The sequence below is a fragment of the Hylobates moloch genome, unplaced genomic scaffold (assembly GCF_009828535.3).
Source record: "Hylobates moloch isolate HMO894 unplaced genomic scaffold, HMol_V3 SCAFFOLD_9, whole genome shotgun sequence".
NCBI classification, from domain to species: domain Eukaryota; kingdom Metazoa; phylum Chordata; class Mammalia; order Primates; family Hylobatidae; genus Hylobates; species Hylobates moloch.
In genome coordinates, this window is record NW_026652284.1 from 113,156,125 (window position 1) to 113,183,562 (window position 27,438).

General features: G+C 33.3%; 1 protein-coding gene across 11 annotated transcripts in view; it reads left to right on the plus strand.

Moving 5' to 3' along the window:
* PHF20L1 (PHD finger protein 20 like 1) overlaps positions 1-27,438 on the plus strand; it is a 74,424-nt gene that overhangs the window by 27,129 nt on the left and 19,857 nt on the right. For 8 of the 11 annotated variants that reach the window (XR_009214750.1, XM_058443717.1, XM_058443716.1 and 5 more), the window contains 8 exons: positions 1,607-1,820; positions 2,400-2,528; positions 8,832-8,914; positions 12,432-12,684; positions 14,691-14,879; positions 15,142-15,348; positions 22,059-22,115; positions 23,331-23,438. Coding sequence is in view for 10 of the 11 variants with exons in the window: in XM_058443717.1 (XP_058299700.1) it covers positions 1,607-1,820; positions 2,400-2,528; positions 8,832-8,914; positions 12,432-12,684; positions 14,691-14,879; positions 15,142-15,348; positions 22,059-22,115; positions 23,331-23,438 (1,240 nt within the window). In the remaining variant the exon portion in view is untranslated. The remainder of the gene's footprint in view (positions 1-1,606; positions 1,821-2,399; positions 2,529-8,831; positions 8,915-12,431; positions 12,685-14,690; positions 14,880-15,141; positions 15,349-22,058; positions 22,116-23,330; positions 23,439-27,438) is intronic. The other 3 variants (XM_032760465.2, XM_032760469.2, XM_032760470.2) reach the window with 1 other exon arrangement.

Genomic DNA, 27,438 nt, shown 5'->3' on the forward strand with positions numbered 1-27,438 from the left:
CCATATTGCTCCTTGAACCTTTCATTGCTCTTTCACTTTTCTGTACACTTTTACTCCTGGCCTTTGTTTAATGTTTTTCCTTTTGCTTGGAGTAGCCTTTTCTCTTTTTCCACTACCCCTTTCCCTAGCAAATTCCTACTTATGTTTAGGGTTCAGCTCATCTATCATTTTCCCTGAAGCTTTGCATTAGTCTTTCTCTTCAGTCAAAATCAATCTTTTCTTTTCTGTTCTATAGTATTTTGTTTATTTCTCTAGTACATCTCCTGTCACGGCTTATAGCTAATTGTATTTACCTGTGAATTCCTTATGGCCAGGACCAGTCCTTTATCAGTTGCAGTCTCTTGAATGCTTAGGCTAGTACCTGGCATATAGGACATGGTATTCAATAGAAAATTGTTGATTGAATGTGTTAAAGTGCAATCACATGATGTTTTCAGTTAATTTCAATCATGAGAGAAAGAGAAATACAGATTTTGTTTTTTTTTAATGGCTTATTGCTTTCACCATATATTTTTAAGGCAGTGTTAATCTACATCGTTCATTGCTTAATTTTATTAACGTATTTTGCTTATATTTGTTAATGTAAACTGTGAATTAAATTCATTTGATGTTGTGAAATTTTTAGTTGCTTGGACTAGGGATTTAAAGTATTTTGAGTAAATCTGAACTGGTAGTCTGTTTGGCAGAGCTTAGTGGTCTCAGCAGATTCACTTTGTAGAGATATTTGTATTTGTTTTAAAATATTTGTTTTAAAAACATTTTGATTGTGAAAATTAAAATGTTAGGACCACTTTATACTTCCTTACACCTTATTATATTTTTTATAATAAGCATTTTTAGTTAAAATACAATAGTAAAATGTATTTTGCAACAAACTAAATTAACACAGGAAAAATAAATATTTGTACCTCAGAAGAGTGGTACCAGAGACCTAGGATGTTGTATAGGGAGATAATGTGGAGTTTTGACAGTTAATGCTTTACCCTGGTCAATGGAGCTTTTTTCTTCTTCATCAGTATTATTAAGCTGTTATGATAAATTGCTATCTGAACTTCATAGCTTTAGAAAATAATAAAAATCATACCTTTCTTAATTTCTATGAGATTGACTATAATTTGAATGGTACATTTGTCCTAATAAGGAACAACAATTTGGTAGGTGGGAATACACTGTTTTTAATCTTTGTAGAACCGCAAGATAGCGTTTTTCCCTTCTTTTATAGTCCTTTGTCTCATATAGTCTTATGAGAAAGAGAAGTAATGCAACATTTGAGCCCTAAAATACTAAGGTAGAATGTCATGTAGTTTTCCATATCTGCCATAGGTTTCCTCTGCTATTTTAGATTTTATTCCCGTGAAAATATATCCATGGAATACCTGTTACTGAATATGCTTCCTGTTTTATGAGAGGTTATACAGTCTAACTCATTTGATTATTAAATTTGATAACCTACCATGTTCAGCTATCATGTAAATATTGTTATCGCTATATTATGTTTGTGTAGTTACATGTGAAAGTAGCTTTGAAAATGTGACACATTTTTATTAGTGTAATTACATTTTAATTAATTTTAATACTTCACATGTTTTGTGTTTTTCCTTTGGAGGATTGGATAGCTTTAGTCAAAGCAGCTGCTGCAGCTGCAGCCAAGAACAAAACAGGGAGTAAACCTCGAACCAGCGCTAACAGCAATAAAGATAAGGATAAAGATGAGAGAAAGTGGTTTAAAGTACCTTCAAAGAAGGAAGAAACTTCAACTTGTATAGCCACACCAGACGTAGAGAAGAAGGAAGATCTGCCTACATCTAGTGAAACATTTGGTACAAAATACATTCTTACGTTAATTCCTTATGACACTGGTAAATTCATGTAGTAAAGTCAAATCCCTTGGCTTCCTTTGATTTTGAATGTATAATTAAATTTTTAGGCTTTTGTCCCTAGCATAATATGATGGCTAACTTCTTTAGCATCTTACAGTTAGACCTGAAACGTAATAGTCTAGTATGGGTTACTTGATATTGGATGCCCTCAGTATTCTTGAATAGAAATAGGTTGAGATTTTGATTTGTAACTTCTTGATAGCAGGTTTTTGTTTGAGATTTTTTCTTTTGTTTTGTGTTTTTTCTTCAACCTTTTAAATGCTTCTGTGTATGCTTCAATATGTAATATGGAAAAAGCAGTAAGTCATTTTCTTCCTGCTTTTCTTTAAGAATAACTGCTTTAGTAGTCTTTTATTTCTAATATATTAGTCTGGAGGGATTTGTGTTTTTCAAAGGTCTGTATCAAGTAGTAGATTAAAAAAACTAATGTGCAAAGCATTTTTACTATTTTGCTATTAAAAAATCATGTGTTTTAATTTGGATTCTAGATAAACTCTCATATATGTGTTCTATTGAAAGTAGGACTTCATGTAGAGAACGTTCCAAAGATGGTCTTTCCACAGCCAGAGAGCACATTATCAAACAAGAGGAAAAATAATCAAGGCAACTCATTTCAGGCAAAGAGAGCTCGACTTAACAAGATTACTGGTAAACTACAATGATTTTTTTTTTGAGGGGGGGAAATGGAAGGTTTAATTTTAGAGTAATTTATTTTTAATGAAGTAAAGTGGTTTCGGTTTAGTGTCATGGACCTGTTAATAACAAAGACAGTTACTTTGTGGTTCTTCAAGGTCAATGTCTTTCAACACTGTCAGCTTTTTCTGTTGTAAAATGTGAAAAATACCACATATCTTCTACCTACCTCACAGGGATGTTGTGAGGGTTGATAAGGACATATGCTACAAAGCTCAGTCATTTTTAAATTACATTGGTGGTAGTGGTAGTTTCTAGAAGAATTATTGTGTCAACTTACGGTGACACAGTTTCTCACATTTTTAATTTTTTATACATTCTTCTACTTGACCAATCTTACTTAAGGATGGTGCCATATATAGTTGGAAAGATTACTGACTTACATTTACTTCCTGAATCTGTTAATTTCTGAATTTCTGATGTGAAAGTATTTCTATAAATTTTTTTTTTTTTTAATTTCTACTCTGCAAGTTGGTCACAGGAATCTGGGCTTATTTATTTCCATATGATTTCTTGTAGTTTAGTTTAGGAAATAGCAGTGTTAGGCTGTTAGAAAACACTGAAAATTCTAGCCTGGTTCGTGTTCATGGAAGAGGGGATTGAAGGATTAGAATTGGGGCCAGTCATACTACATCCTGCCATTTCCATAGTCTATTCAGCCTAGTGATTCTAGTCTTCAAAAGAAATTGTGTACATATTTACCTTTTCTGAGTATATGTTAAAAGGGGAGTTTAAATACCTTCATGATTTAGTCATATGTTCTTATTAAATGGACAGAACCTTTTTTTAGTGCCTTTGGCCTAATAAAGCTGTATAAACCTTTGTTGGCTTCAACTTGAAGAAGCTTGATTTCACGGTCAGATTTAGGAATAAATGTAAACTAAACATTTTGACCATTTTCTGAAGAGAGGAAGCTAACTGAAAGGTGACTCTGGAGCTGAGGGTTGTTTAGAACCACCGTTTCATTTATATTGTTCATCTAAGTGATTATAATTGGTTTTAGCAGGTGAGAATATTTAGTCTCTTTCCATTTGTATATATTGTTTTCATGCCTGTCTCTGATAAAGGATATATTTGGCCCCAGGAGAGGAAATATTTTAAATCAATTAACCTGTTACACCTTTTCCTTGTAAACTATTAACCTTGGAGAAAGCCAAATGTTCTCTAAGTGTTTGTTCTTATGGCATGAGACTTCAGTTTTGCCTTAAAATATGGAACCCAGTGCTATGTGCTGGGCAGAAATGGAATAGTGTTTCTAACTCCTGTGATACAAAGATTGAAACAACACTATTGGAAGAGTCGAGATCAAAGAAGACGGAGATGACACTGACATGATACAACTGCCAGCTTTCCAGCATCATGCTTTTTTTCCTTCAATTTGGATAACCTGCTTTTAATAGTTTCAATCAATATACTCTTACATATGCCTTACTGGGAGATTCAAGCTCAACGTTTAAAGAAGTAAAAAAAAAAACAAAAAACTACAACACAAAAACTCAGCTGAGCCCACAATGATGCATTATTTCTCTATGGCCTTGAAAAGACAGTAGTGGGGAAAAAAAGTACCATTTTACTATGTGCCTCAAGTTTGTAATACTGGTTGCTTAGTAACACCCTTCCCTTCCACAGTGGGGTTTTCTCTTCACTTTCCCTTGGGAGTCTCAAGTGAATAAGTTACAGTTTGACAGCAGCAGCAGAGCATAAGATTTTATGAATGTGAAACCATTATGATCTTTTCTCTATTTACTTAGAGAATTTAAGTGTGTGATAATCTTTTTAATAGTTCATCTTTCTACATCTATTTCTGATTTCATGTTGCAACTATGTCATGCAAAAAGACAGTAGATATTGTAAGATTGTCTTCAATAGTTGAAATTCAGGCTTGGCTTTTTACAGTAAATTTCATTTATACTTTATAAAGATAAATGAGGACTAATATAAAATAGTAATTTTGTTATGGCATTATGGTATATTTTAAATTCATCAAGCTCATCTGTATGTGTCTTTTTGTCCTTTTACTACTGAGAGGATTGGGGCTGGGATCATAGCAGCTTGCTCTGATGTATTTCTCTCCACTCTATTTTATTATTTTTTTAAAGAGTTTTAACTTAAATACGTGGACCAGCTATTGGATAACTTTAATTCATATATTTATCATTCTTTCTATTCACTTTGCCACATACACACCATGTGATGATTTTAAACCCTATTTCTGTATAGAGAATGTTAAAAGGATGGCTTTTTTCAGAAATTCCGAATAGGTAGACATTGACAATATAGTTGCACAGTATATGGAATATGTATATATGTATATACATATATACACACATATATACATATATACATATGTATTTCCATATATACACATACACATATTTCATGTATGTAGATATATACATATTGCATATACTGTGCAATATATATACACATACACAACTTCCCAGTTCATATTTTTCATTATGTAATGTACCTTATTGATAACTATTGTTATATGGCTTATGCATACTGATTTGAAATAAACAGTTTTACTTAGAAAACTAGTAGTCCATACTTTTGGAACAAAGTCACAAACAAATTGAATTTGAGTAGACTTTAAACTACAGAATGTCAAGGGAATAAAGGAAAACAACATGAGCAGTTGGTGCATGATCTGTTTCTAATAGGCTCTAAGAGTTCCTGGAATTTCAGCTAGCTTAGGTGTGTTTCTGTAACTTAGGAATTTAAAAAGTTTAAAAAATCCTGAAATTTGAATTGACCAGTAGTGTGTTATTGATAATAATATCAAGAATATTTGATTCTTAGTCCCAGAAAGAAGATGGTGTTTTGAAATACCTGGATGAGAAGTAAACCAAGAATGTAATCACTTTACTCTTTCTTTGTTCCCCTTTCCCATTCCAGGGAACTCTGGGCTCTGTTCTACTTATTCCTATTGGCAGGAAGAGACCAGCTCTGTATTTTATAGCTAATATAGAATATTGGAAAGTTGTAACTTTATTGGTGGGTGGAACTGATGACTATTTGATATTCTTCTTTTACCTAAGTTTAAATAATTTCTTGAAGCAGCATAATGCATTCTTATTGGGCAATTTTATCCCATAGGTGTATTCTTCTAGAAGAGGGCCTGTTAGTAATACATAGATAATTAATAGGTACTTGCTGATAATTTCCTTTCAGTTAATTCTTCTCATTTTCTATGGATAGCGCATTTTTTCCTGGAATATTAGCAGGTCAAGATAACAGATTTTGGACTGCCTCTTAAGGCAGAAGTAGTCAGAGTTATCTCTTCAAGTACTTTCTTTGTTATTTGTTCCATTTTATTGTTTATATTTAATAACTCTTGTAAGTTGATGTGAATGAAAAGCATGAAAAAACTTTATTAATCGTATTTGGGCTTTTAAATTCTCTAGATGACCAAGTATGCATTTTAAAATCTAATTTTAAGTAGTTTTTCTTAAATCTCATTACTTTTTATGAACACATTACAACACTTTATTTTTCCTTCTCAAACCATTAATGGAAAGGGATTTTAATAAACTCGGTCTGTAATATCCTAATGTAAATCCATATGTTATGGGTGAATTATTTTGTTTCTTTTATTACTTGTGGTATCTTATTTTCAGTTTTTTAGTTTGTGATCTATTTCATCTATTGAGTATTAAAAAGTATTTCTACTGCCTGTGTGAAAGGAAACAAAGTAAAAGATATATAATATATTGAATAGCAAGATTTGTCCTGTTTGAATAGTCCTTAGAAATATAACTCTACTCAGTTTCCTGCAAAAGAACTTGATTTTCTAATTATTTTTATTTCAATAGTTCATTGGGCCTTAAGAATATTAGCTGGAGAATAAAAACCTAATGAATGTGGCTTTAAATGTTAAATAAATATTCAGTACTATATCTTTTTCAGTAACGTAAAAATATATTCAGAATATAATTAGGATTGAAGCTGTTTTTGTAAAATTGTTTATGTACAGTTGATGTGGTATGAGACTGTAACAAACTATGTAGTTTTTTGGTTTTTGCTTTGTTTTTTTTTTTTTAAATCTCAAACTGGGACAAACACCAGGGTTTTGTTGTTATTGTTTTCTACTTATTTTTTAATGTAGAGATGGGGTCTTGCTATATTGTCCAAGCTGGTCTCAAACTCCTGGGCTCAAGCAACCCACCCAGCTCGGCCTCCCAAAGTGTTAGAAGCATGAGCCACCGTGCCTGACCTTAAATACCAGTTTTAATACTAATCATAGATGTATCAAAATCATTGTCTTACACTCGGCCTTTTTTATTTTAAAGTACATTCTGAGTACTAGGTACCTTTTGCTTAATTTAGAATTTGCTTGAGTACTACTTTAGGAAGATAATTTTTTAATTTATTTATCTATTTAGTTATTTATTTAGAGATGGAATCTCACTCTGTTCCCCAGGATGGAGTGCAGTGGTGCCATCTCGGCTCACTGCAACCTTCGCCTCCCAGGTTCAAGCGATTCTCGTGCCTCAACCTCCCAAGTAACTGGGATTACAGGTGTGTACGTCCACACCCAGCTAATTTTTGTATTTTTAGTAGAGATGGTGTTTCACCGTGTTGGCCAGGCTGGTCTCGAACTCCTGACCTCAGGTGATTCTCCCATCTCAGCCTCCCAAAGTGCTGGGATTACAGGCGTGAGCCACTGTGCTGGTCCCAAGAATATAATTTTAATATGTGAATTCCTACCTAGATCACTTAACTTCTTTAGGGTAGCTATCTGATAAAGTCAAGACATGTTGCCTCATGGATACCTTTACATCATACTGCCTTTGAGGGGGCACCATTTTTCTCCTGTTAAATATGTTGTGGACAGCTTCTGTATTGTATGTAGTATAATTGCTGTAGTCATTTACTATTAAGCTGTCAGTTGTTAAACATGCTTCCTTTGGAGCAAAGTTTTTGTGTGGCCAACTTTGAAATGACACAAAAATGATTTTTGGTGACCTTTTATGAGCAGGGTGGCCATAAACAAAAACAAATACTTGTTCTAGGCTTATAAACTGGGGTTCACTGAAGGCACCTGACAACCTTGAAATGACACAGAAATGAATTTTGGTGGCCTTTTATGAGCAGGGTGGCCTTAAACAAGGCTTATAAACTAGACTTCATTGAAGGTACCTGACGGACTTAGCAAAGAATTTTAACCAAGTAAATGCCTATATTTTATTAAAGCAGAGTTTTAATGTCTTGGGATTCAAATTAGTAATACAGTTATATATTACAATAAAATACTGTCTTTTTTTTTTTTTTTTTGTGACGGAGTCTCGCTCTGCCACCTAGGGTGGAGTGCAGTGGCGGGATCTCGGCTCATTGCAACTTCTGCCTCCTGGGTCTAAGTGATTCTCCTGCCTCAGCCTCCCGAGTAGCTTGGATTATAGGCGCCTGCCACCATGCCAGCTAATTTTTGTATTTTTAGTAGAGATGGGGTTTCACCATGTTGGCCAGACTGGTCTTGAACTCCTGACCTCAAGTGATCTGCCTGCCTCAGCCTTCCAAAGTGTTGGGATTACAGGGGTGAGCCACTGCGCCTGGCCTATTCTGTCTTTTAAATTTGAGAATTAGTGACATACATAGAAGAAAACTGGAACTTCTAAAAATTTTTGTCATTTATAGACAAAATGACAAAATGAACTATAATATTAAGTTCAGATGTTCTAGGAAAGACCCACACTTTTTCCCTTAACATAAAGTGGATCCATCTGTGTTTAAACTCTTAGAAGAAGATAAGGTACAACTGGACACACATAAAGCTTAGATTAAAAGGATCTAAATGAACTTAAGAATTGATAGCTTTTTTAGCTACTAAAACAACAGAAAATCTTTTTTTATGTTCTGGATGTTTAGAAGGATTTCTTCTGTCTTACTCTGTTTTTATAGTTGTATAGACAAAATCTGTATTATAAGTATTAGCAACCTGAGCAACCTTAATGTGGACATTAAGACATAGAATTTTAACTTTTTACAGAATAAATGTGTGTGTGCAAGTGTGTGTTTTCAGTGATTTAATTGAGTAATATTAAAAGACACGCAACTATGTAAGCAACTCTCAAGTTCTGATTCAGTCCCTTGGCTTATTATTAAGCATATTTGTATTTTTGAAAAGAAAACATTTGAGATTACTTCCTATATATTAAAAAGTATAGGAAATTTCAACTACTAAGATTTTTGCAAAGTTAATTAGGGTGTAAGTCAGTATTTTTTCTAATAAGCAATTTCTGTACAATTTTTCTCAAGGTTTGTTGGCATCCAAAGCTGTTGGGGTGGATGGTGCTGAAAAAAAGGAAGACTACAATGAAACAGCTCCAATGCTGGAGCAGGTATGAAATGGTAGCATTTGATTTTTTTCAAGGTTCCCACTGGAATGATCACGGAGCTCTAGTATCTACGTAATTGAAATTCCCCTTTTGATCAGATATGGGAATAGGAAGCTAATTAATTGACGATATATTTTTAACTCTGCCTTCTCCAAGGTATACAGATAACTACAGACTTCATTAGTGTTTGATTTTATAGACTGGCATTAAAGCCTTTGTCTCCAAAATTTGAAGGCCTGGAGACAGGCATCCCAGGGTATAAGCTTCCAGCTGGATCACCTTTAACTAGCTTACAAAAAGACCCTTACACAAATACTTTCCATTTGTGAGTAAAACAGGGTTTTTTGACATCTAATAAAGCTTCTTTTGTAAGAAGTTTCTTTTATATTGTAACAATTGGTGTTGTTAGACTGACTATGTGTTTTATGAATTGATCAATGAGCCATACATTTTTGCTAGGATGTATATTTTAATAACTACAAAAAAAGAGAGTTTAAAAAACTATTAAGGGTCTGTCTTTAAACCACCTAATAGAGGAATTTAAAAGTGAAGGTTGCAGTTGCTAGATTTTGCCTTGGCTACCTTCAGATTCCCACAATACTTGTACATAATGAACTGTGCATGCTTTTACATTCTCTAAGGGCTTAACTTCTTAGGCACTGTAAGACTATAAGAACGCAGTAATAGCCATAACTGGATTTCCTTGGTTCTCCTGTTTTAAAATCTGAGCCTTAATGTAGTTTTAATATATCCTTTTTGTATTACTTTTCTTTATTAGTAGCCTAATAAAGAAGACTTTAAAATGAGTATCTTTTGCTCTCCTCTAGATGCGTTTTAAAAACTATTCCAAATTTAATTGATATTGTATTGAGTTTTTCAGGGTTATTTTAGGCCTGATTTGATAACAGTGCGTTGTTTTGGTGCCTCCATTAATGTTGTATTAAATCAATGGGTCTTTTAAATTGATTAATATGTCATTGAATCATACCTTCTGATTTTCTGTGATCATCAAACGGTTAAGTCTTTGCCGTTATTGTCAATATATCAACCAAATTTTAAATACCTTTTTTTACTGTGTATTACTATATTCAACGTCCCAGATATAACAATATTTTGTATTTTCACCACTGTTTATGGTATTCTCAGAATGCGATAAATCAGGGACTTGGGTAATAAAATGTTTCTGGAAAATTCATTACAATGTCAATCTTTGATTATGCACAATCCTGCTGAGGTGAATGTGATTGTGAAAAGTACTTATTAAATGTGAAGTTAGTGTAGAGGGCAGTACCCATCTTAGAGAGAAGTACAGAAAACCACGTTTTGAAATTGAATTTAAAAAAGAAAGAAAGGAAAATTGTGTAACTCGGCTGTTTCTATTTTCATAATTAAAAACTTTTGAGAGTCCTTGCCAGTTTTGTAACAAAGAGACCAACAATCATTAATGAAAACCTTGTAAATTATTTTAGATTTTCAGGAACACCATGCCATTTCCTCATTTTCTACTTGTCATTCAGGTTGATTTCAATGTGAAAATGTTTTGTGAACAAACACTTATTTTTATCCTATGTGTTAGCCTCGTTTCATAGTTAAAAAGCCGAGTTATAAAGCTCTTAATTACATCTCAATTGGTATCAGCAATAGACCTAAAGGAGAGGTATTGATTGTTACTAACCTCTGTTTCCTAATGAGTTAAAGTAATGTCACTCATGACATAGATTGATAACAGGCCTGTAGTCAAAACTTACTGTGCTAATGGACTTATTTATATTTTTAAAAAATTCAAACTCTGTGGTCTTGAACCCTAATTCTCAGCTTATTAATTATAGATTATTTAATTGTATTAGGGATATGTCATGTTATATTTACTTTTGGATAAAACTTGCATTAGATGCATAATAACTCAGTAAGTTTTAAAAACAATGTTAATTTTTCCTTGTTTAGAAGTTAAGCACCTTATCAAGATATTAAGTTTTAAAATCTTGTTTTATAACTTTGTAACTTGAGAGTAATGGATGCTGTAGTGATGTCTTTCACATATGTGAAGATGAACAATAAAATTGTTTATTTACAAGTAATGGCTCTAATTACTTTTCTGGCAACACCTTTTATAATAAGGTTAGGAATACTATCCATTTATGAAGTACCTTTTCAAATAATTAATCTGCACTTATACACATTTATAATGAGTAAATTCAATAATAGAAATGATGACAACTGAATGAATGGGACACTTGACACCAGGCCTTTTATGTGGTATGTCCAACATGCTGTCTATAGAGCATTCAAGGTGCCCTACTTAATACCAAATATGCACTTTTCTTCCCCAGCAAAATTTGACTTGTATCTCAGTGGGAACAGAATTATTTATTTATTTAGTCCCCAGAAAATGATCTTTCATACTCCAGAGAACTGCAGACAGTAAACCTGATAGTTATTCTCCACAAGATATGGAAGTGAAAAGATTTCTTGGGGACAAGCATGTCGTTTATAGTGCTAGCAATTTGATTCTTTATAAAGGCCTATGGTAGAATAGATTTTCAAAAAATGCATATTATGTATTTTGCTTTCAGATAGGTATATCAGAAAGAGATAGAGGTATTGCAGAACCATAAATTGCAAATTCATCCAATGTAGCTATTTTCTCTTGTTTTGAAAAATGGACACATTCACACATATTTTAACATATGTAGGAAATTTTACAGCCAAATGAATAAAAATGTTCTTTTATGAAAGAACTGACAAAGTTCTAATTTTTTTTTAAAAGTATCAGTTGGCAGGAAGAAGGTAAAAACTCTCATCTAAGAATGCGACGTATTTTGTTTTTAAATCCAATGTTTTTAACTTACACTTTATCTCTTTGGTTTTTTTTTTGTTGTTGTTGCTTGTTTTGTATTGTTTTTTAGTCTTTTAACTCTATATTGCTGGTGGCTCTGATTTCATGATGCATTGTGCTTATGAAACTCTAGCTTTCAGCACTAAAATGAGTTAAAGATAGTGCTTTGTTAATTTGGTCATTGTTTTTCCTGTTCAGATCTTTCTTTAAAGGGAAACTGTCTACTTAGACCTTCACATTCAACTTAAAAGAAAAGATTTTATAAGAAAACATCTAAAGTCAAAAGCTTAAATGTATTCCTCTAATCCTTTAAAACATGAAAATGCTGTTTATTTTCTGAATTATTGTCATTGGCAATTATGGTTCCTAAAGGGGTATATTTCTATTTAATACTGAAAATATTTGTCCAGTAAGATAACATTTTATGTTCCGAAAATATTGTGAATAATATATTTTAAAAAATTAATTTAGACTGAAAGTTGACAGCATCCCTTTAAAGACAGCCTATTCAACTTTTAGTTAATAATTTGTGGGGTTCTTTTTGGTTTTTCATTTGTAATAGAAATGTTATATGTTGCTTAACAATGTTTCTGGATACTAAAGTTGCTTAACAGTCAAAATAGAATACAAGAACAAAAATGAAGAAGCCAAAATAAAAATATCAATTTTTTATTATTTATTCAGGCGATTTCACCTAAACCTCAAAGTCAGAAAAAAAATGAAGCTGACATTAGCAGTTCTGCCAACACTCAGAAACCTGCACTGTTATCCTCAACTTTGTCTTCAGGGAAGGCTCGCAGCAAGAAATGCAAACATGAATCTGGAGATTCTTCTGGGTGTATAAAACCCCCTAAATCACCACTTTCCCCAGAATTAATACAAGTCGAGGATTTGACGCTTGTATCTCAGCTTTCTTCTTCAGTGATAAATAAAACTAGTGAGCACAGATTTTTAAAAAATAGTTATTTATCCTATAAGATACATTAAAAACAGTTTGATTGTAGTTATATTGTATTTTTATGAAGTTGCTTTTTAAAAACTCAAGTGGATATGATAGGGAAGGCTTGAAACTATTTCAGGGGCAAAAACCATAGACATTTCTTACTGATTTGTTGCTTAGAGACTACTGCTGGTTGAGAATCCTTTCCATTTAATAACACAGATTCCACTGTAGTTTGACTCTCCTCAACTCATAATCCAAGCATACTGAGAGGCCTGATTCATTACAAAAAAAAAGAAAGTTATAAAAAGACCCATGATAGCTATTTTTACTTAAGACTATTCCTGTAGATTTTTTGTCCCCACTTGTCTATAACTTCCCTCTGCAATACATTTTATTCATTCTTATTATAATATTTACAGTCTAGACTTCAGTTTAATCTTTTTAATGAAAAAAAAATGCCCCCGTGATTATATTTTTAAAGATTTTACTGTTTCAGTACTTCTAAGTTTTCAAGAGTTAACGCAGTCTTTTTCGAAATCACCTTTCACATGGGTATATCTATCTATCTCCCTATATATCTGTATATATAAATAATACAAGATTTGTGTTGACCCTGAGTTTCTTATATTAGTTTAGTATTCTAAGTTGGAGACATGAGTAACAGTTATTTGAAAAGTCCGTTGGTAAATGATGGTTTTTTTTGCTCTTTATGCAACAAATGAAATACATGATCAGTTGAGTGAATATGACGTTTCCTTATGAACTATTCCATATTGTGTCTTCCAGAATAATCAAAGCTGTTGGCATTCAGAAGACGTTTATCAAACATATTAACCTATTTTCCCTTAGTTGCCATATTTTCTACTGAATCATTTTTTCATTTTGATCAGGTTTTGCTTTTTTGTTCTTTTTAATAGGTGGAAAGAATGGGAACATAATTGTTTTCCTAATAAGCTTCATTTCATTATGGCATTTATCATGAAATAGTGTCAGTAGTAGTCACTGGAATGTCATATGACATTAATAAACTTTTTTTTTGGAAATTATATCTTGGTGTTATAACCACAATATTATAGCAATTAAATGTTATTCTTTCATATTTTTTAGTTACCAACATGTCTTTCGTTTTGATTGTAAATTACTCTTAAATACCCAAACATCAATCTCTTTAGACTGTTCTTATTTCCTCTTTCTAAATTAACATGAATATATTGGCATATATAATCTTGCCTATTCTAGTCAAATGTGTTTATATGCCATGTAGAAAGAAGATATCTAAAAGTGTGAGAGACATTTCCAAATATTTATATTATATTGCTAGAAGATGCCTAAGTTACTTACCAAGTTGTTAAAAAACACAAGTACACAATGTCATCATCTTAAATATCCTCATTATTTGCTCACAATAAGTATACAAAGTTGTTTTTGTTCACTTTTTTTTTTTTAATGAATCAGGCCCAGACATGTTTATAAAACTCCATTTGGGGGGATGATGATGGGATAAAATTATTTACATTAGTGTAAAGTAAATCACTAACTCATTTAATGTCATATCATCTATATCCCTGCCTTTTTTTCCCTTAGAGTTTCTAGATTTGCAATGTAGCAAAAGGAATATATATATATATATTTTTTTTTCCTTATCTTTTGCTGTAAAGAGACTATTTTTCCCGAAGGAAAAATGGCAATTTACACAACGATCTGCAATTAGAGAAATTAACTGTAGTCTGTCACTTGGGGGAGCTACTTGAAATTAATGTTCCATTTTATTTTCTTTTAGTTCTAGTAGAGTATAGATTTTACAATTTTTGATTGACTCATTTTGAATGAGGGCACAATTTTTGCCTTTGATTACCTTTGGAACATGCCATTCCTTGTGGATATCTTATAACAACATCAGAGGGAAGAATATAAATCATTTTTTCCCATTTATCTCCTTAAATATTATAAGATGCTCCTGGTATGTATCTGCTTCGTGAACATTGAAGATCTTTTTCTAGGTCCTCCACAGCCTGTGAATCCCCCTAGACCTTTCAAGCATAGTGAGCGGAGAAGAAGATCTCAGCGTTTAGCCACCTTACCCATGCCTGATGATTCTGTAGAAAAGGTTTCTTCTCCCTCTCCAGCCACTGATGGGAAAGTATTCTCCATCAGTTCTCAAAATCAGCAAGAATCTTCAGTACCAGAGGGTAATGTATATTGATTTCCTATAGAACCAAACATAAAAGAAGATAAAGAAAAAACTAAGAGATAAAGATTATTAAAATATTGAGATATTTCTGCTCTTATATCTTCTGGAGTTATAAGCACTTCACTTATTCTACAAATATTTATTGAGTGCCTTCTTTGTGCCAGGCACTGTTTAAATTATGTAACACTTTAATTCACAGTGATAGTAACTGAGCCATTTTATCTGTGTTAATATTATATTACACTCTTTATTTTGTGTAGTGCCTGATGTTGCACATTTGCCACTTGAGAAGCTGGGACCCTGTCTCCCTCTTGACTTAAGTCGTGGTTCAGAAGTTACAGCACCAGTAGCCTCAGATTCCTCTTACCATAATGAATGTCCCAGGGCAGAAAAAGAGGATACACAGATGCTTCCAAATCCTTCTTCCAAAGCAATAGCTGATGGAAGAGGAGCTCCAGCAGCAGCAGGTAAAAGAAAAAAAATAAAGGCTCTTATAAGTAGATAAGTAGCTAGGCTTGCAGTTATTAGGTATAAACATTTTGAGGTTTAACTACATTATTTTGATTCCTATATAATTCCTTTTCATAAATCTCTGTTTTAAAGGTCTTTTGTGGGATCATTTTACAATCATATTCCTTGGACATACATGCTTCTTAACCTTGTCACTTGATCTATTTCCTTCTCCCTGCTTTTTTATATATCCTTATTTCTACTAAATATAAATTATTAGAGCTAAGTATAATTACAGGAATTCTTACTTTTGAAGCCAGGAAATACTTAATGGGATCAGTACTTTGGTTTAAGGATTTTGATAGAATTTAATATTGAAGAAACACTGAACTATATGCCTGTATCTTAAATATAATTCCATATTTTGGGACAGAATCCTCCAAATTGAATTAAATTTGCTGTAAAGTTATTTTGAGGAGTGCAATATATAAAATCAGCCATCCTTAATAACACATTTTTTTCATGATTTTGTGATATTTATTGTAGTTCGAAAGCATTTGGATGTGTATTTTACAAAGCTGATATTTTAAATCTAGCAGAATATCGATTCATGTTTCCCTTATGTGGGTGCATTGTTTTATTTAGAAGTTTTTAAGAATTATAACCTGATCCAGAATACACATAATAAAAAAGGCCAATACTAGTTACAAATGCACTTCTGGTAAATTACTATTGGAATTAGGTATTTGAAGGAAGTCTGAATTTAGTTTGTTGTGAGTTGGAGAAAAACATAAGGCAGTTTGTTGATTCGTTACCAAGGGTGTTGGTGATCATTGTGTTTACAGGCATCTTCCCTGAAACCATTTTATCCATTTTTTGGATGAAGCATAAAATGAAACTTATTCTTTTCTGGTGATGGCATGTATTGAAATCAAATGATTGAAGTAACTTAAGAGACATATACTTATTTTTTTTAATTTATTTTTTTTTTATTATTATACTTTAGGTTTTAGGGTACATGTGCACAATGTGCAGGTTTGTTACATATGTATCCATGTGCCATGTTGTTTTGCTGCACCCATTAACTCGTCATTTAGCATTAGGTATATCTCCTAATGCTGTCCCTCCCCCCTCCCCCCACCCCACAACAGTCCCCAGAGTGTGATGTTCCCCTTCCTGTGTCCATAGAGTTCTCATTGTTCAATTCCCACCTATGAGTGAGAACATGCGGTGTTTGGTTTTTTGTCCTTGCAATAGTTTACTGAGAATGATGTTTTCCAGTTTCATCCATGTCCCTACAAAGGACATGAACTCATCATTTTTTATGGCTGCATAGTATTCCATGGTGTATATGTGCCTTATTTTTATTAATTTTTATCTTTATATAAAGGTTGAAGTTACTTTGTACATGATAATTCTTTATCATGTTTTAAAAAATAAAACAATACCCAAATCTGAATATTTGTAGATTTTGAAACATTTCCTGTAGTTTCTCAAATCAGATCTATTGTCTTTTGACTCTTGGTCTTTCCTTAAGATAATTAATTTTTCTTTTCCACTTTTCCACAAGGTTTCCAAATTATCATTGACCCACTGAGATACTTTTTTGATAAAGGTCTTATTCAGTTCTTTAACGATCTGGAATTTGTTACCATACTGAATATAAGAAAAATATGTTAAAAGGTTGTATATCCATTGGGAAAATTATTTTCAGATGTACATGTGAAAATATTTACATTTTTCTTTAAAAGTATTCTAATATTAGTAACCATATTGAAATATAGGCCAATATAAGTAACTGTGTAATAACTAAGAGTCTTATATTAACAGATTATATATCCTAAAATATCAATGTAGTGATTGTGCATGGAAGTCCTTGACTTAGATGATTTTGCTTCTAACCAGATTATTAACTTCTTCTTTTCAGAATTTCTAGCATATTTGTGGCAATGTGGCTGACTACCTTAGAGGAAGGCACACGAATATTCTTTCCCTTTTTAAATATTAGCAGTAACTATTGGAAAAGTAAAACAAGTAAGATCATTTTCTGGGAAAGTAAAAGGTAGAGAGGAGTTTAGCTATAATTTGAATTTGTGGAAGAGTAAGGATTATCTGGGTATGATGAGCTTAATTGTACAGTAGCTGTCAACTTTAATTGATTATAGCAAGGAAATGCATAGTTTTAATTGTTAATTACAGAAGGTTTATTAGAGGGTTGAACACAGTATTTGAATAGAGGGAGGTGAAATTCTAATTTGTTTCTGTGACCTCTTAATTTTTAGTTTTTGAGGAAAGTAGTGCAATTTAGGTCATGTTCTAACTGAACACCTTTTGATTACAACCTTGTGCGCCTGTCCCACTTGCATTGAAATTCTCGGTGGTCTCTATGCTTTTCTCCTTAACCTTTTTGTTATTCACCCTCTCTTGACCATTTTGCAGTATTTGTTATGCTTCTGTCTGTTCCCCAAGTCCTCTTACATCTAGAGTCGAAGTGCCAGGTTTTTATGTTTTCATTTCTTTGATACGTACATACATATATGCACACACTCATACACACATGTATGTTTGGTTGGTGTCCATATTAATTATAAAAGTAAATTTTGTTACTGTTGAATTTTAAAACTCATAATTGAAAACATTCTTTACAGTTTGTCAGAGACATTTTCTGAGTTATTTTTGTCAAATTGAAACTCTTGGGGAGTTTAGAATGATGAGGGTGTTAGTTGCTAACTGTGAAATTGTTTGACATGGTTAGGTTTTTACTTTTGGGGGAGCAAGATGAATTCACGCTGTTGAGTTTAGCATTTGATGCTGAAAGATTAATGAGATTTGCAAATAGTCCAATTATTATATACAACTTTTCTTAATTGTTTTCCAGTAGAGATAATGAACTTGAAATAATCTCTCTATGTTCTTCTACTGGGATGGATGCCCACATGTCTAGCCACTGTTAAGAATGCTACTGCTGCCTACATTACCAAACAAGTAATTGGTATCTTTGTAAAAATTGGTGCCTTTGTTTTTATTTTACTATCAGGATGCTTTCTCACAGAGCCAGCCAATTTTGGATAAGGATATAGCCTCAGGAAATCTTAATTCTGTATTGCCCCTTGTCACACAATTCTCCTTAGGTGGGAAGCACAGTGTGAACAGATATGGAATCTGCCTTCCGGAAACTTAGAGTCTAGAAGGGACACAAAGCTAATAACTGAAATACAAATATTTAAAGCAAGATGTAAGTGCCTGAAGAGGTGTAAAGTACTCTTGGGTGTAAAGGAAGAAAAGATTGCCCCAAGAGGCCTCTGGTAGAGCCTCTTAAAAACTCTGGAGAGACAAACCATCTGCCTTTCTTCCTGCTTCCTTGAAACTCAGTTTTTCATCTATATGATGAGATTATAGTAGATGATGTCTGTGGTCACTTTTGGCTCTACAATGTTGATGTTTTACTTATCATTAATCAGGCATTTGATAGAGTCTATGTTTATTCCAAAAAAAAAAAAAGATTATAATATAGGATTATTTCCAGCTTAAAAACATCAATTAAGATAGCTTAGAGATGATAACTTACTGTTTGTAACCACTGTGAAGGCAAAATTGGCATTAGTAGGTTGTATAAATATAATTTTGAGCCATTTTAAAAAGTTACTCTTGTATTAAAAGAAATACCTTTAGTAACACATCTTCATTTTTTTTTTATTTTTTAGCAAATTAGTAAATAAGTATCAAGGAGCATTTACCTGTTTTATTGCAGCATGTCTTAGTTAGCATGGATAGGAATGTTGGCTTGACGTGGCCGTATACAGTGTACCTTTATGTAACGTCAGGATGTCCGTGAGCAGGTCCCCTGAGTTTTCGGGTAGCATTCGATGAAATGCATCAGGCTTTGCTTCAGTGTCATTCAAAGTCATCTTAGTTTTTGAATCAAATGTAGATGTAAGTAAATGTATTTACTTATTACATACATACTTACATAGATACTATGATACTATCATAGATGAGATAGTTGGACTCTTCTTAGTGAATCTTCTGTAGCGTGTTCATGAATTATATTATCGTTTGGTTAGTATAATCCATTTTATCACCAGTGAAAAACAGAAGTAGGTCATGGGGTTGGTCTAAGTATGGCAAAAAAGCATGTTGTCAGTTCTACCTAATCTGCCTGTGGCGGGTTTTGAAATGGCCTTCATTTATATTCCAACATCTCACATCAACTTTACATTTACTATTTAAAAGCCTTTTTGTTTTAAATTATTTTTCAATTTATTTTCCAGATTTGTTCAAAACTACAACTGGAGGCTCTGTTGCCTCCACCCTCATACCAAATGTTCATGGCTTCTACAGAGCCTGGGGTTTCCATGGAGAGTCTCAGGGATTGCCTCTCTTTTTAGTCAGAAGAATCTGTAATGTTTAGCATACCAGAAGAGGCTTGAGAAATCCCTCTACATTACTAGTTTTTTGAGTTGTGTGCAGGCAGGCGTGGTTCAGAGATCTGCCTCTCTGACTTTAACTAGAGTAGCTCCATTTGTGTTTTGGTTTTTGTTGCTGTGTTTTGTATTCAGCTGCCAGATAATTTTTTCTTAAATGTTCTGTTGCTAAAACTTAGTTTAAAGGTTACTATTCTACAAACTAATGTTCTGGTACTTTGGTCACCAAATTCTAGCACGTGGTAAAATAAGGACGAGATCGTGAACTTCTTGTAAAACTAAACTTATTTTTCTCGTTGACCTCTGGAATGGTCTGTTTTGTTTTCCTATTTGTAAGTATTTTTTAAAGTCCTGCCTTTGCATATATGAATATTTATTTTAATATCCTTGCTTGAGTAAAACATCGACAACCCTTTATAAGTCTCCCAGTTTTACTTTTGAAGTTTTATCATTTATGAAATCGAAAGGTTTGGGAACCACTAGAACAAGTAAAAACTAAATCTAGAACTGACTCTCTGGACCCCACTCTGGGAATGACTGCATCTCTTCTACTGTGTTAACTTCCGTGTTTCTGGTGCAGTGGTTCATAACTGTTTTATTTGTCTTCCAAGTACCTAAGGGGTGCATACATTCCATTCAGTAAAAGTAGCCTAGTAAGGCAGTTCCTTTAATCTGACTCCCTGTCCCCACTCCAGGAGATTCTAAACATCATTGCTCCATCTTTTCCCTAGAGATCCAGTGCTCTAGAGATGTAAGAACCTAAGAGGCAATGATCACTGTTAGCAATATATCTGAATATATCTGTACTACCACTGAGGATTTGGAAAGCACATGCCTCATGGTTTGCGTTGTAAATGCTTTTTGTTTTCAAGGAAATTGATAAAATTTATAAAGTTCTAATAGTGCAGCAAGTAGTAAACAGAAACGATGCATTTCTTCAACAGTCTTGCTAATAAGAAAATTTAATTGTATTTCTCTTTGCTGTGATATCCCTTTCATTTTTTCTGTCATAACAAATGGAGATTTTTGGTATTCTTATTTAGGTTTAAACTTACTTGCTAGAGCCTTATTGGCACTTGATTTGAGTGGTATTTTTATATTTTTATTATGTTTAAGTGATAGAAAATATTTGAAGATGAATGAAATATCAGCTTTTTTGATACTGTTGTAGAATGATCTTAAAAAATTAAAAAAACTGGTAAATGGTGACATTAAAGCATAATTTAATAGATTAAAATTGTATTTTAAATGTACTGTAGTATTTTTCTTAGATTAACACTAGCCACAAATAGATATTAGCATTGGGAATGGTTGAATATGAATTGATTAAATGTACCTGTGTCAGCTGCACAGTAATTAAAAGTGCAATATTGGTTTAAAAATGAATTTTGGACTATTAATGTTTTATTGGAATATTTATTGAGATTGAATATTTTAATGTATAAATATGTCTTTGTATTTTACATTTATATATAGAACAAAAGTGGTTTGCAGAACAGTTTTATTTTGGCTATTATCATTACCTAACAGTGCATTCATGATGGAGTTCAAAGGTACAAGTTTGTTCTAGGCACAAGAGCTTAAATGTTAGTTTTAAAAATGTGTACAGATTGTTGAAAACCAGTATACTTTAATATGGAGTTTAATATTTTATTTGGATAATCCAGATAGCATTCATGTCATAACTGTCACAGAAGTAGAAAATGGTACCTGGAACTACTACTCAGATGAATTTCAGTAGGTTTTGGATTGCCAAAGTCTGTGGTGCTAGAGTAGACCTTTACTGATGGCCTAGTACAGTTAACTTTTTCTTTATGGTGAGACCCATATTTATGCTATTTCTGGAAATAGTGTAGTGTCAAATTATTACCCTACCACAAAGGAGAAAATGAAAAAAATTACATATTTACCAATCTTTGGACTAGACATCTTACATATTTTGACTCACATAATCCTTATAACTGCTTGAGATATATAGACTTATTCCTGTTTGGCAGATAAGGAAACAGAAGCACAGAGGCATTAAATGATGTCCTCAAGGCCACAGAGCTAGTAAGTGGTGGAACCAGAAGTTGAACCTAAGTAGTTTGAATAACAAAAATCACATTTAATTTATTGTTTTGGTTGTTTTTTTAAGGTAAGAAATCTCACTGCTTTGTTACCAGTTCAGGCAGTAAAACATGTAGACCGTTAGGAGAAAAAGAGGTTTACATAGAGTTTTATGAGCAATTGTAATGTAAAATATTATCCCATACTTCTAAGTTTTTCTGATTAAACTTACATATTTTTCCCCTAACCCACAGGAATATCGAAAACAGAAAAAAAAGTGAAATTGGAAGAAAAAAGCTCAACAGCATTTGGTATGAACAGAAAGTAATATTTAAGCAAAAGACTATAAAGCTTGACAGAGAGGGAGGACATAGTCTGCCCCTTACTCTTTACCAGTTAATGCTACCTTAGGTGTAAGTGATCATCTGTTTTAGTTCTTACTAGTGTTAGTCAGCTCCAGATACATGATTTATTAAACACATTATCTTGTTTTATATGTAACTTTTTTGTCAAGAGAGTCTCTTGCTTCCTCCGAAGGAACTTTTGTGTTTATGATCATCCCTAGTCAAAATTGTGGCTATTCAAAAATAGACCTCGATTTAATATGGTTGAGACTTTAGAGAATGGATGATAGATTAAAATAGTAATTTTTTCACACTTTCTTCTTCATTATGGTTTATAAAAACGTTATTGAGTTTTCTGCTATATTTTCTATTTCCTGTGCTGTAATGACTAAAAGTCACGAAATAATGGATGATAGTCTTAAATATACTGTAGATTAGTTAACTGGAGCTTGAATCACTGAAGTTGGTCAAATATGTTGGATAAATTATAGGCTAAACCATTGTGAGTTGGAGCAATAGCTAGTAGGATATATGTGATGATTTAATTTGAAATGTAGGATACTGCTCTAATATTTATTTTTTTAAGTACATATGATTGGGGAAAAGAATGCTTTACAATTTTGGAAAAATTAGTTTAATGAAGTATATTTTTTTTCCTCGTGTTCTTAGCCTTCATTGTTAAACACACAAAGAATGTAAATAAAGACTGGAGGAGTTGTTTATGAATTGATTTAATTATTTTTAAAGCTTATCCAAAGCAAAAAGTCCATCAGGTTTTTTGTTTTTTTTTTAATCTCCTAATTTATTCTCTCATTAAATTACATATGGAAATACTAAGTCTCTTCATTCAGGTCCTTTGTAAACAAACTATGGAGTTTAACTTCTTACCACATCAGGAAATTGAGAATATTACTCATTGAAAGGTTTTAACTACTGTCTGTGTTAACTTTAAGGTATCAGGAGTTGGGATTTCTCAGCACTGCTAATGAAGATCCCCTCTTATAGTCCAATAAGCTTATCAGGACTTCCAGAGTCATGACATGAACAGTTTAATTGAACCCATCCACTCTGGGCAGGTGACTGGAATAGCTGATTAAAACATAAATGCTGCTTTTAGGTTAACCACAAAGGAACAACTCAGGATCAGTCGTGATTGCTAAAGTATTCACTTTTATCTTTTAGGTAAGAGAAAAGAAAAAGATAAGGAAAGAAGAGAGAAGAGAGACAAAGATCACTACAAACCAAAACAGAAGAAGAAGAAAAAAAAGAAAAAGAAATCTAAGCAGCATGGTAAGTATACTGAGATGGTTATTCCCTCTTTTTTTAAAATTTGAAGTTTCCTTTGATTCCCCTTTTCTTTTACAAAATGGAGTCATGACAAGATCCCCGTGTTGAGAACTGAAAGGTTTCTGTAGCTTTCCTTTGACATTAAATTTCAAAAATATACTACTCTGTTTCACTCTGGCCTATAAATTAATTGTTGCAACTGATTAGACGTTTTTCCTTCCAGCATTATGGTAGACTCGATGCCCTGACCAAGCACCCTTTAGCATGCTCAAGTAATTATTCTCAGTCTAGAATTGTAGAGTTCCTTAAGTTAGCTTTCAAGAATGAGAGTGAAATGATATTTTTAGAAGAATTTGAGAAACCAACAGAATTTGGTATCAGCAAAGGCCATGTGAAGATGAAGCAGAAATCAGAGGGATGCAGCCCCAAGCCAAGGAGCCAGAGGAACCAGAAGCTGCAAGAGGCAAGGAAGGATTTGGCCCGGGGGCTTCCAGAGGGAGCACTTCCTTGTCAAGCCCTGATTTTGGACTTCCAGCCTTCAGAACTTTGAGAGAATAAATTTCTGTTGTTTTAAGCCACTAAATTTATGGTAATTTCTTATGGCACCCCTAGGAACAAACACAACTCCAAATTTATTTTAAATGATTTAAATAACTTTGCTGCCAAAATCAGGAGAGAATAATATGGGAAAGCACAGCCACACACTCTTTTTAGTTATGGATATAGATCCAAAATCCATAAATAAATGTTATGAAATGAAATCTAACAATGTGTTAAAAGGATATGACCACATAGGATTGGTATGAAAAATTGTATCAGAAAATTAGATGAAACTCAATTGTTAAAACATAGTGAAGTCTGTTTCATACGTGCTGTATTGGCACAACTAACTAGGTAGGTAATAGCAGATGTTGCTGAGGAAATGAAGGCAACTACACAACTACTGTGGGAAACAGATGGGGACCAGGGAGTAAGGTGACAATGTGTGTGCCATGTGGCCTAAAAACCCCTGAGGAAACTCACACGGTGCATCAAATATGAGAGTGTTCACAGCAGCACTGGGAGCAGCCCAGCTCTCCATCAAAAGTCATGCATTCCTTCAGCGGAATAAATAAATGAATTACAGCTACAGAATCTCAGGAACAAAATGGTAAGCTAAAAACCAAGTAACTGAAGAAAACAGAATATTTCACTTATATAAAGATAAAAAAGTTTTAAAACTAAACAGTGTATTTTTAAGAGATTCAACTGTGTGTGGGAAAAGCATAAAGAAAAACTAGAGAATGATGAACAAAAATTCAAGATAGTGGCTGGGCGCGGTGGCTCACACCTGTAATCCCAGCACTTTGGGAGGCCGAGGTGGGTGGATCACGAGGTCAGGAGATCGAGACCACCCTGGCTAAGACGGTGAAACCCTGTCTCTACTAAAACTACAAAAAATTAGCCGGGCTTCGTGGTGGGTGCCTGTAGTCCCAGCTACTTGGGAGGCTGAGGCAGCAGAATGGCATGAACCCGGGAGGTGGAGGTTGCAGTGAGCTGAGACTGTGCCACTGCACTCCAGCCTAGGCGACAGAACAAGACTCTGTCTCAAAAAAAAAAAAAAAAAAAAAATTCAAGATAGTGGTTGCCTCTAAGGTGGGGTAGGGCCGTTATCAGTTCAAACTGGAAAATGGTGCAAAGGGACCTTCAAAAATGATGATACTCTCTTAAACTGCGTGATCAGTACCTAAGTGTTTTGTGCTATTGATATTCTTTGTGTCATACCCATTTTTTCATATTTATTAGACATTTAATAAAACCAGTTTTAAAAAATACAAATCCAACTGGGCAGTTTTGTGGTTGGTAATCATTGTTGGTAAATTCTTCGGATTTTAACTCTCTCCATAGTCCAAAAATAACATTTAATTTTCTCACAGAATGTGAAGTTTTCACATTCTCGAATTCTAAAGCTGCCAGAGTAAATTTGAAGATACAGGATCAAAATGGGGTTCAAAGCTTGAAACCGCTTTCCAGAGAGTCTTGAACATTTCCGGTCACTTCTATGTGTGCCTTGCTCCTCACTCCTTTCCCTTCTGCCCACCCCCCCATCACCTCTTCATATATAACTGTGGAATTCAAGCTAGGAATGATGTAGAGGTAGGAAACTCCGGAGTTTGGTAAACAAAAACTATTCGCCATGAACTCATTTGATTACTGAATACCCATCTGTGAGCGGTATGTCACAATACAGAAATGAGAGAAGCTCAGGCAGCAAATAAAACTTCCAGATGAACTCCCACCTGACCAAAGGCTCAGAGGGGATTTGCCTAGCTTAGGTGTTCCAATGGAGACCTGCATTGTCAGTGCGGAATGGCCAGCTATTTCAGGTTATCTTATGGCACAGCAACAAACTGTGTTCTGTTCTAATATTTAGTAGCAGACACAGAATCTTATATACAAAATACCTGTGAAAGTGGGGAAAAAGATAACAGCAGCTGATACAAAACAAAATAAGGGGCCCACGCTTGGCAGCAAAATATGAGGGCTAGAGCTTAAGAGAAGGCAGGAAATTGTAACTTGAGAGAAGGAAGAGCAATTAGGATTAATAGAGGAAAAATGGCCAAAAAAAACTTGCACCTTAGAATTGTGACCAGCCCTTAACTATGTAACCCGTTACAAAGAGCCATTAAAACATACTTTAAATGGTATATATTTTTATTTTTTAATGAAAAAGAAAACCTTATATATTTGTTTACATTTTGAAATCAGGCTTACAAATGAAAATCTTAACTTTGTAAATAAGAGTCCCGGTAAGATGCACAGAAACATTGCTATTTATAAACAGCAGGTGTTGAGTTTGGTAATCACTGTCATCTTTGTAATTAATTATTGCATTTGAGGAGAGTTTATTCTGAGCTATTTACTTTATCTTAGAAATGGCACTTTTCCCCAGATGGTTAAATTAGAAGAGTGGTCTTTAAGCGGGAAATACAGGATTTGAAGTAACTTTGAAATTTTAAAGACATCTTAATGTTAAAGAATTGACATTATTACTGTATGAGGCTTCTAGTATGTTTTTTAGTCTATAGTTAGCACCATGAGGGAGTTTCAAAATTCTTTCTTTTATTTACCACTCAACATTATTTTATATATCCTGCTGGTACTTATGTACCCAAAACTAAGCATTTTATAAATATTATTACTTCATTTAATCCTCATATTAACCCTTTACAATAGGATCTGTTATCTCCATTTTACCAACAGTTAACTGAGAGAGAGTGAGAAAGAGAGCTCTCCAGCTCTCATAGCTAGCAAGCGGTGAAAAGCAGATTCATTTCAAATCCAAGCAGTCTGACTTGCAAGTCTGAATTTTTAACTTTAATCACCATGTTATGTTATTAATACCTGAAATACTGTTTATCAAACTATGTATTCTTCTCTTCAACAAGTTTTTACTTGTTTCTATTGGCATACTAAGTTCTTGTCCCTATCTGTTATTTTAATGCAGTTATGCAAAGTAATAATTTAGTTGTTTTTTATTATTTTATGAGGTAGTAGGTTATGTTTTGATTAACAGAATTGGTTTACAAGACATAATACTAACATTGTGTTTAATTTGTGTGTATGAGAAGTCACCATGTTGGGATTTAAGAGTGTCATCTTTGCCAGTTTTTAGCTTTGTTACTTTGAGCAAATCACTTCATCTGTCTTTCATGTGTCTGTAAATATAAGGATACTGCAGGCATACAGAGATTAAAAAGAAATAGAGTTAGAAGTGAAAGAGAATTGAAAGCATTACATAGTAAAAAAGATTCCTTCGAGGAGCTTGTAAGTCATTGAAGTATATAGTAAGAGAGATAAGCATATGTAAATCTCTACCAAGAAGGTCTGATATTTGTGGTAAGAGTGGTACAAAATAAACGTTTAAGCTAGAAAAGTTGGCACGATCAAGGAAGGGACTTTATGTAGGAGACTACTTCTGATCTAAGCCTTGAAACATAACAGACTTTTATTCATAATAGCC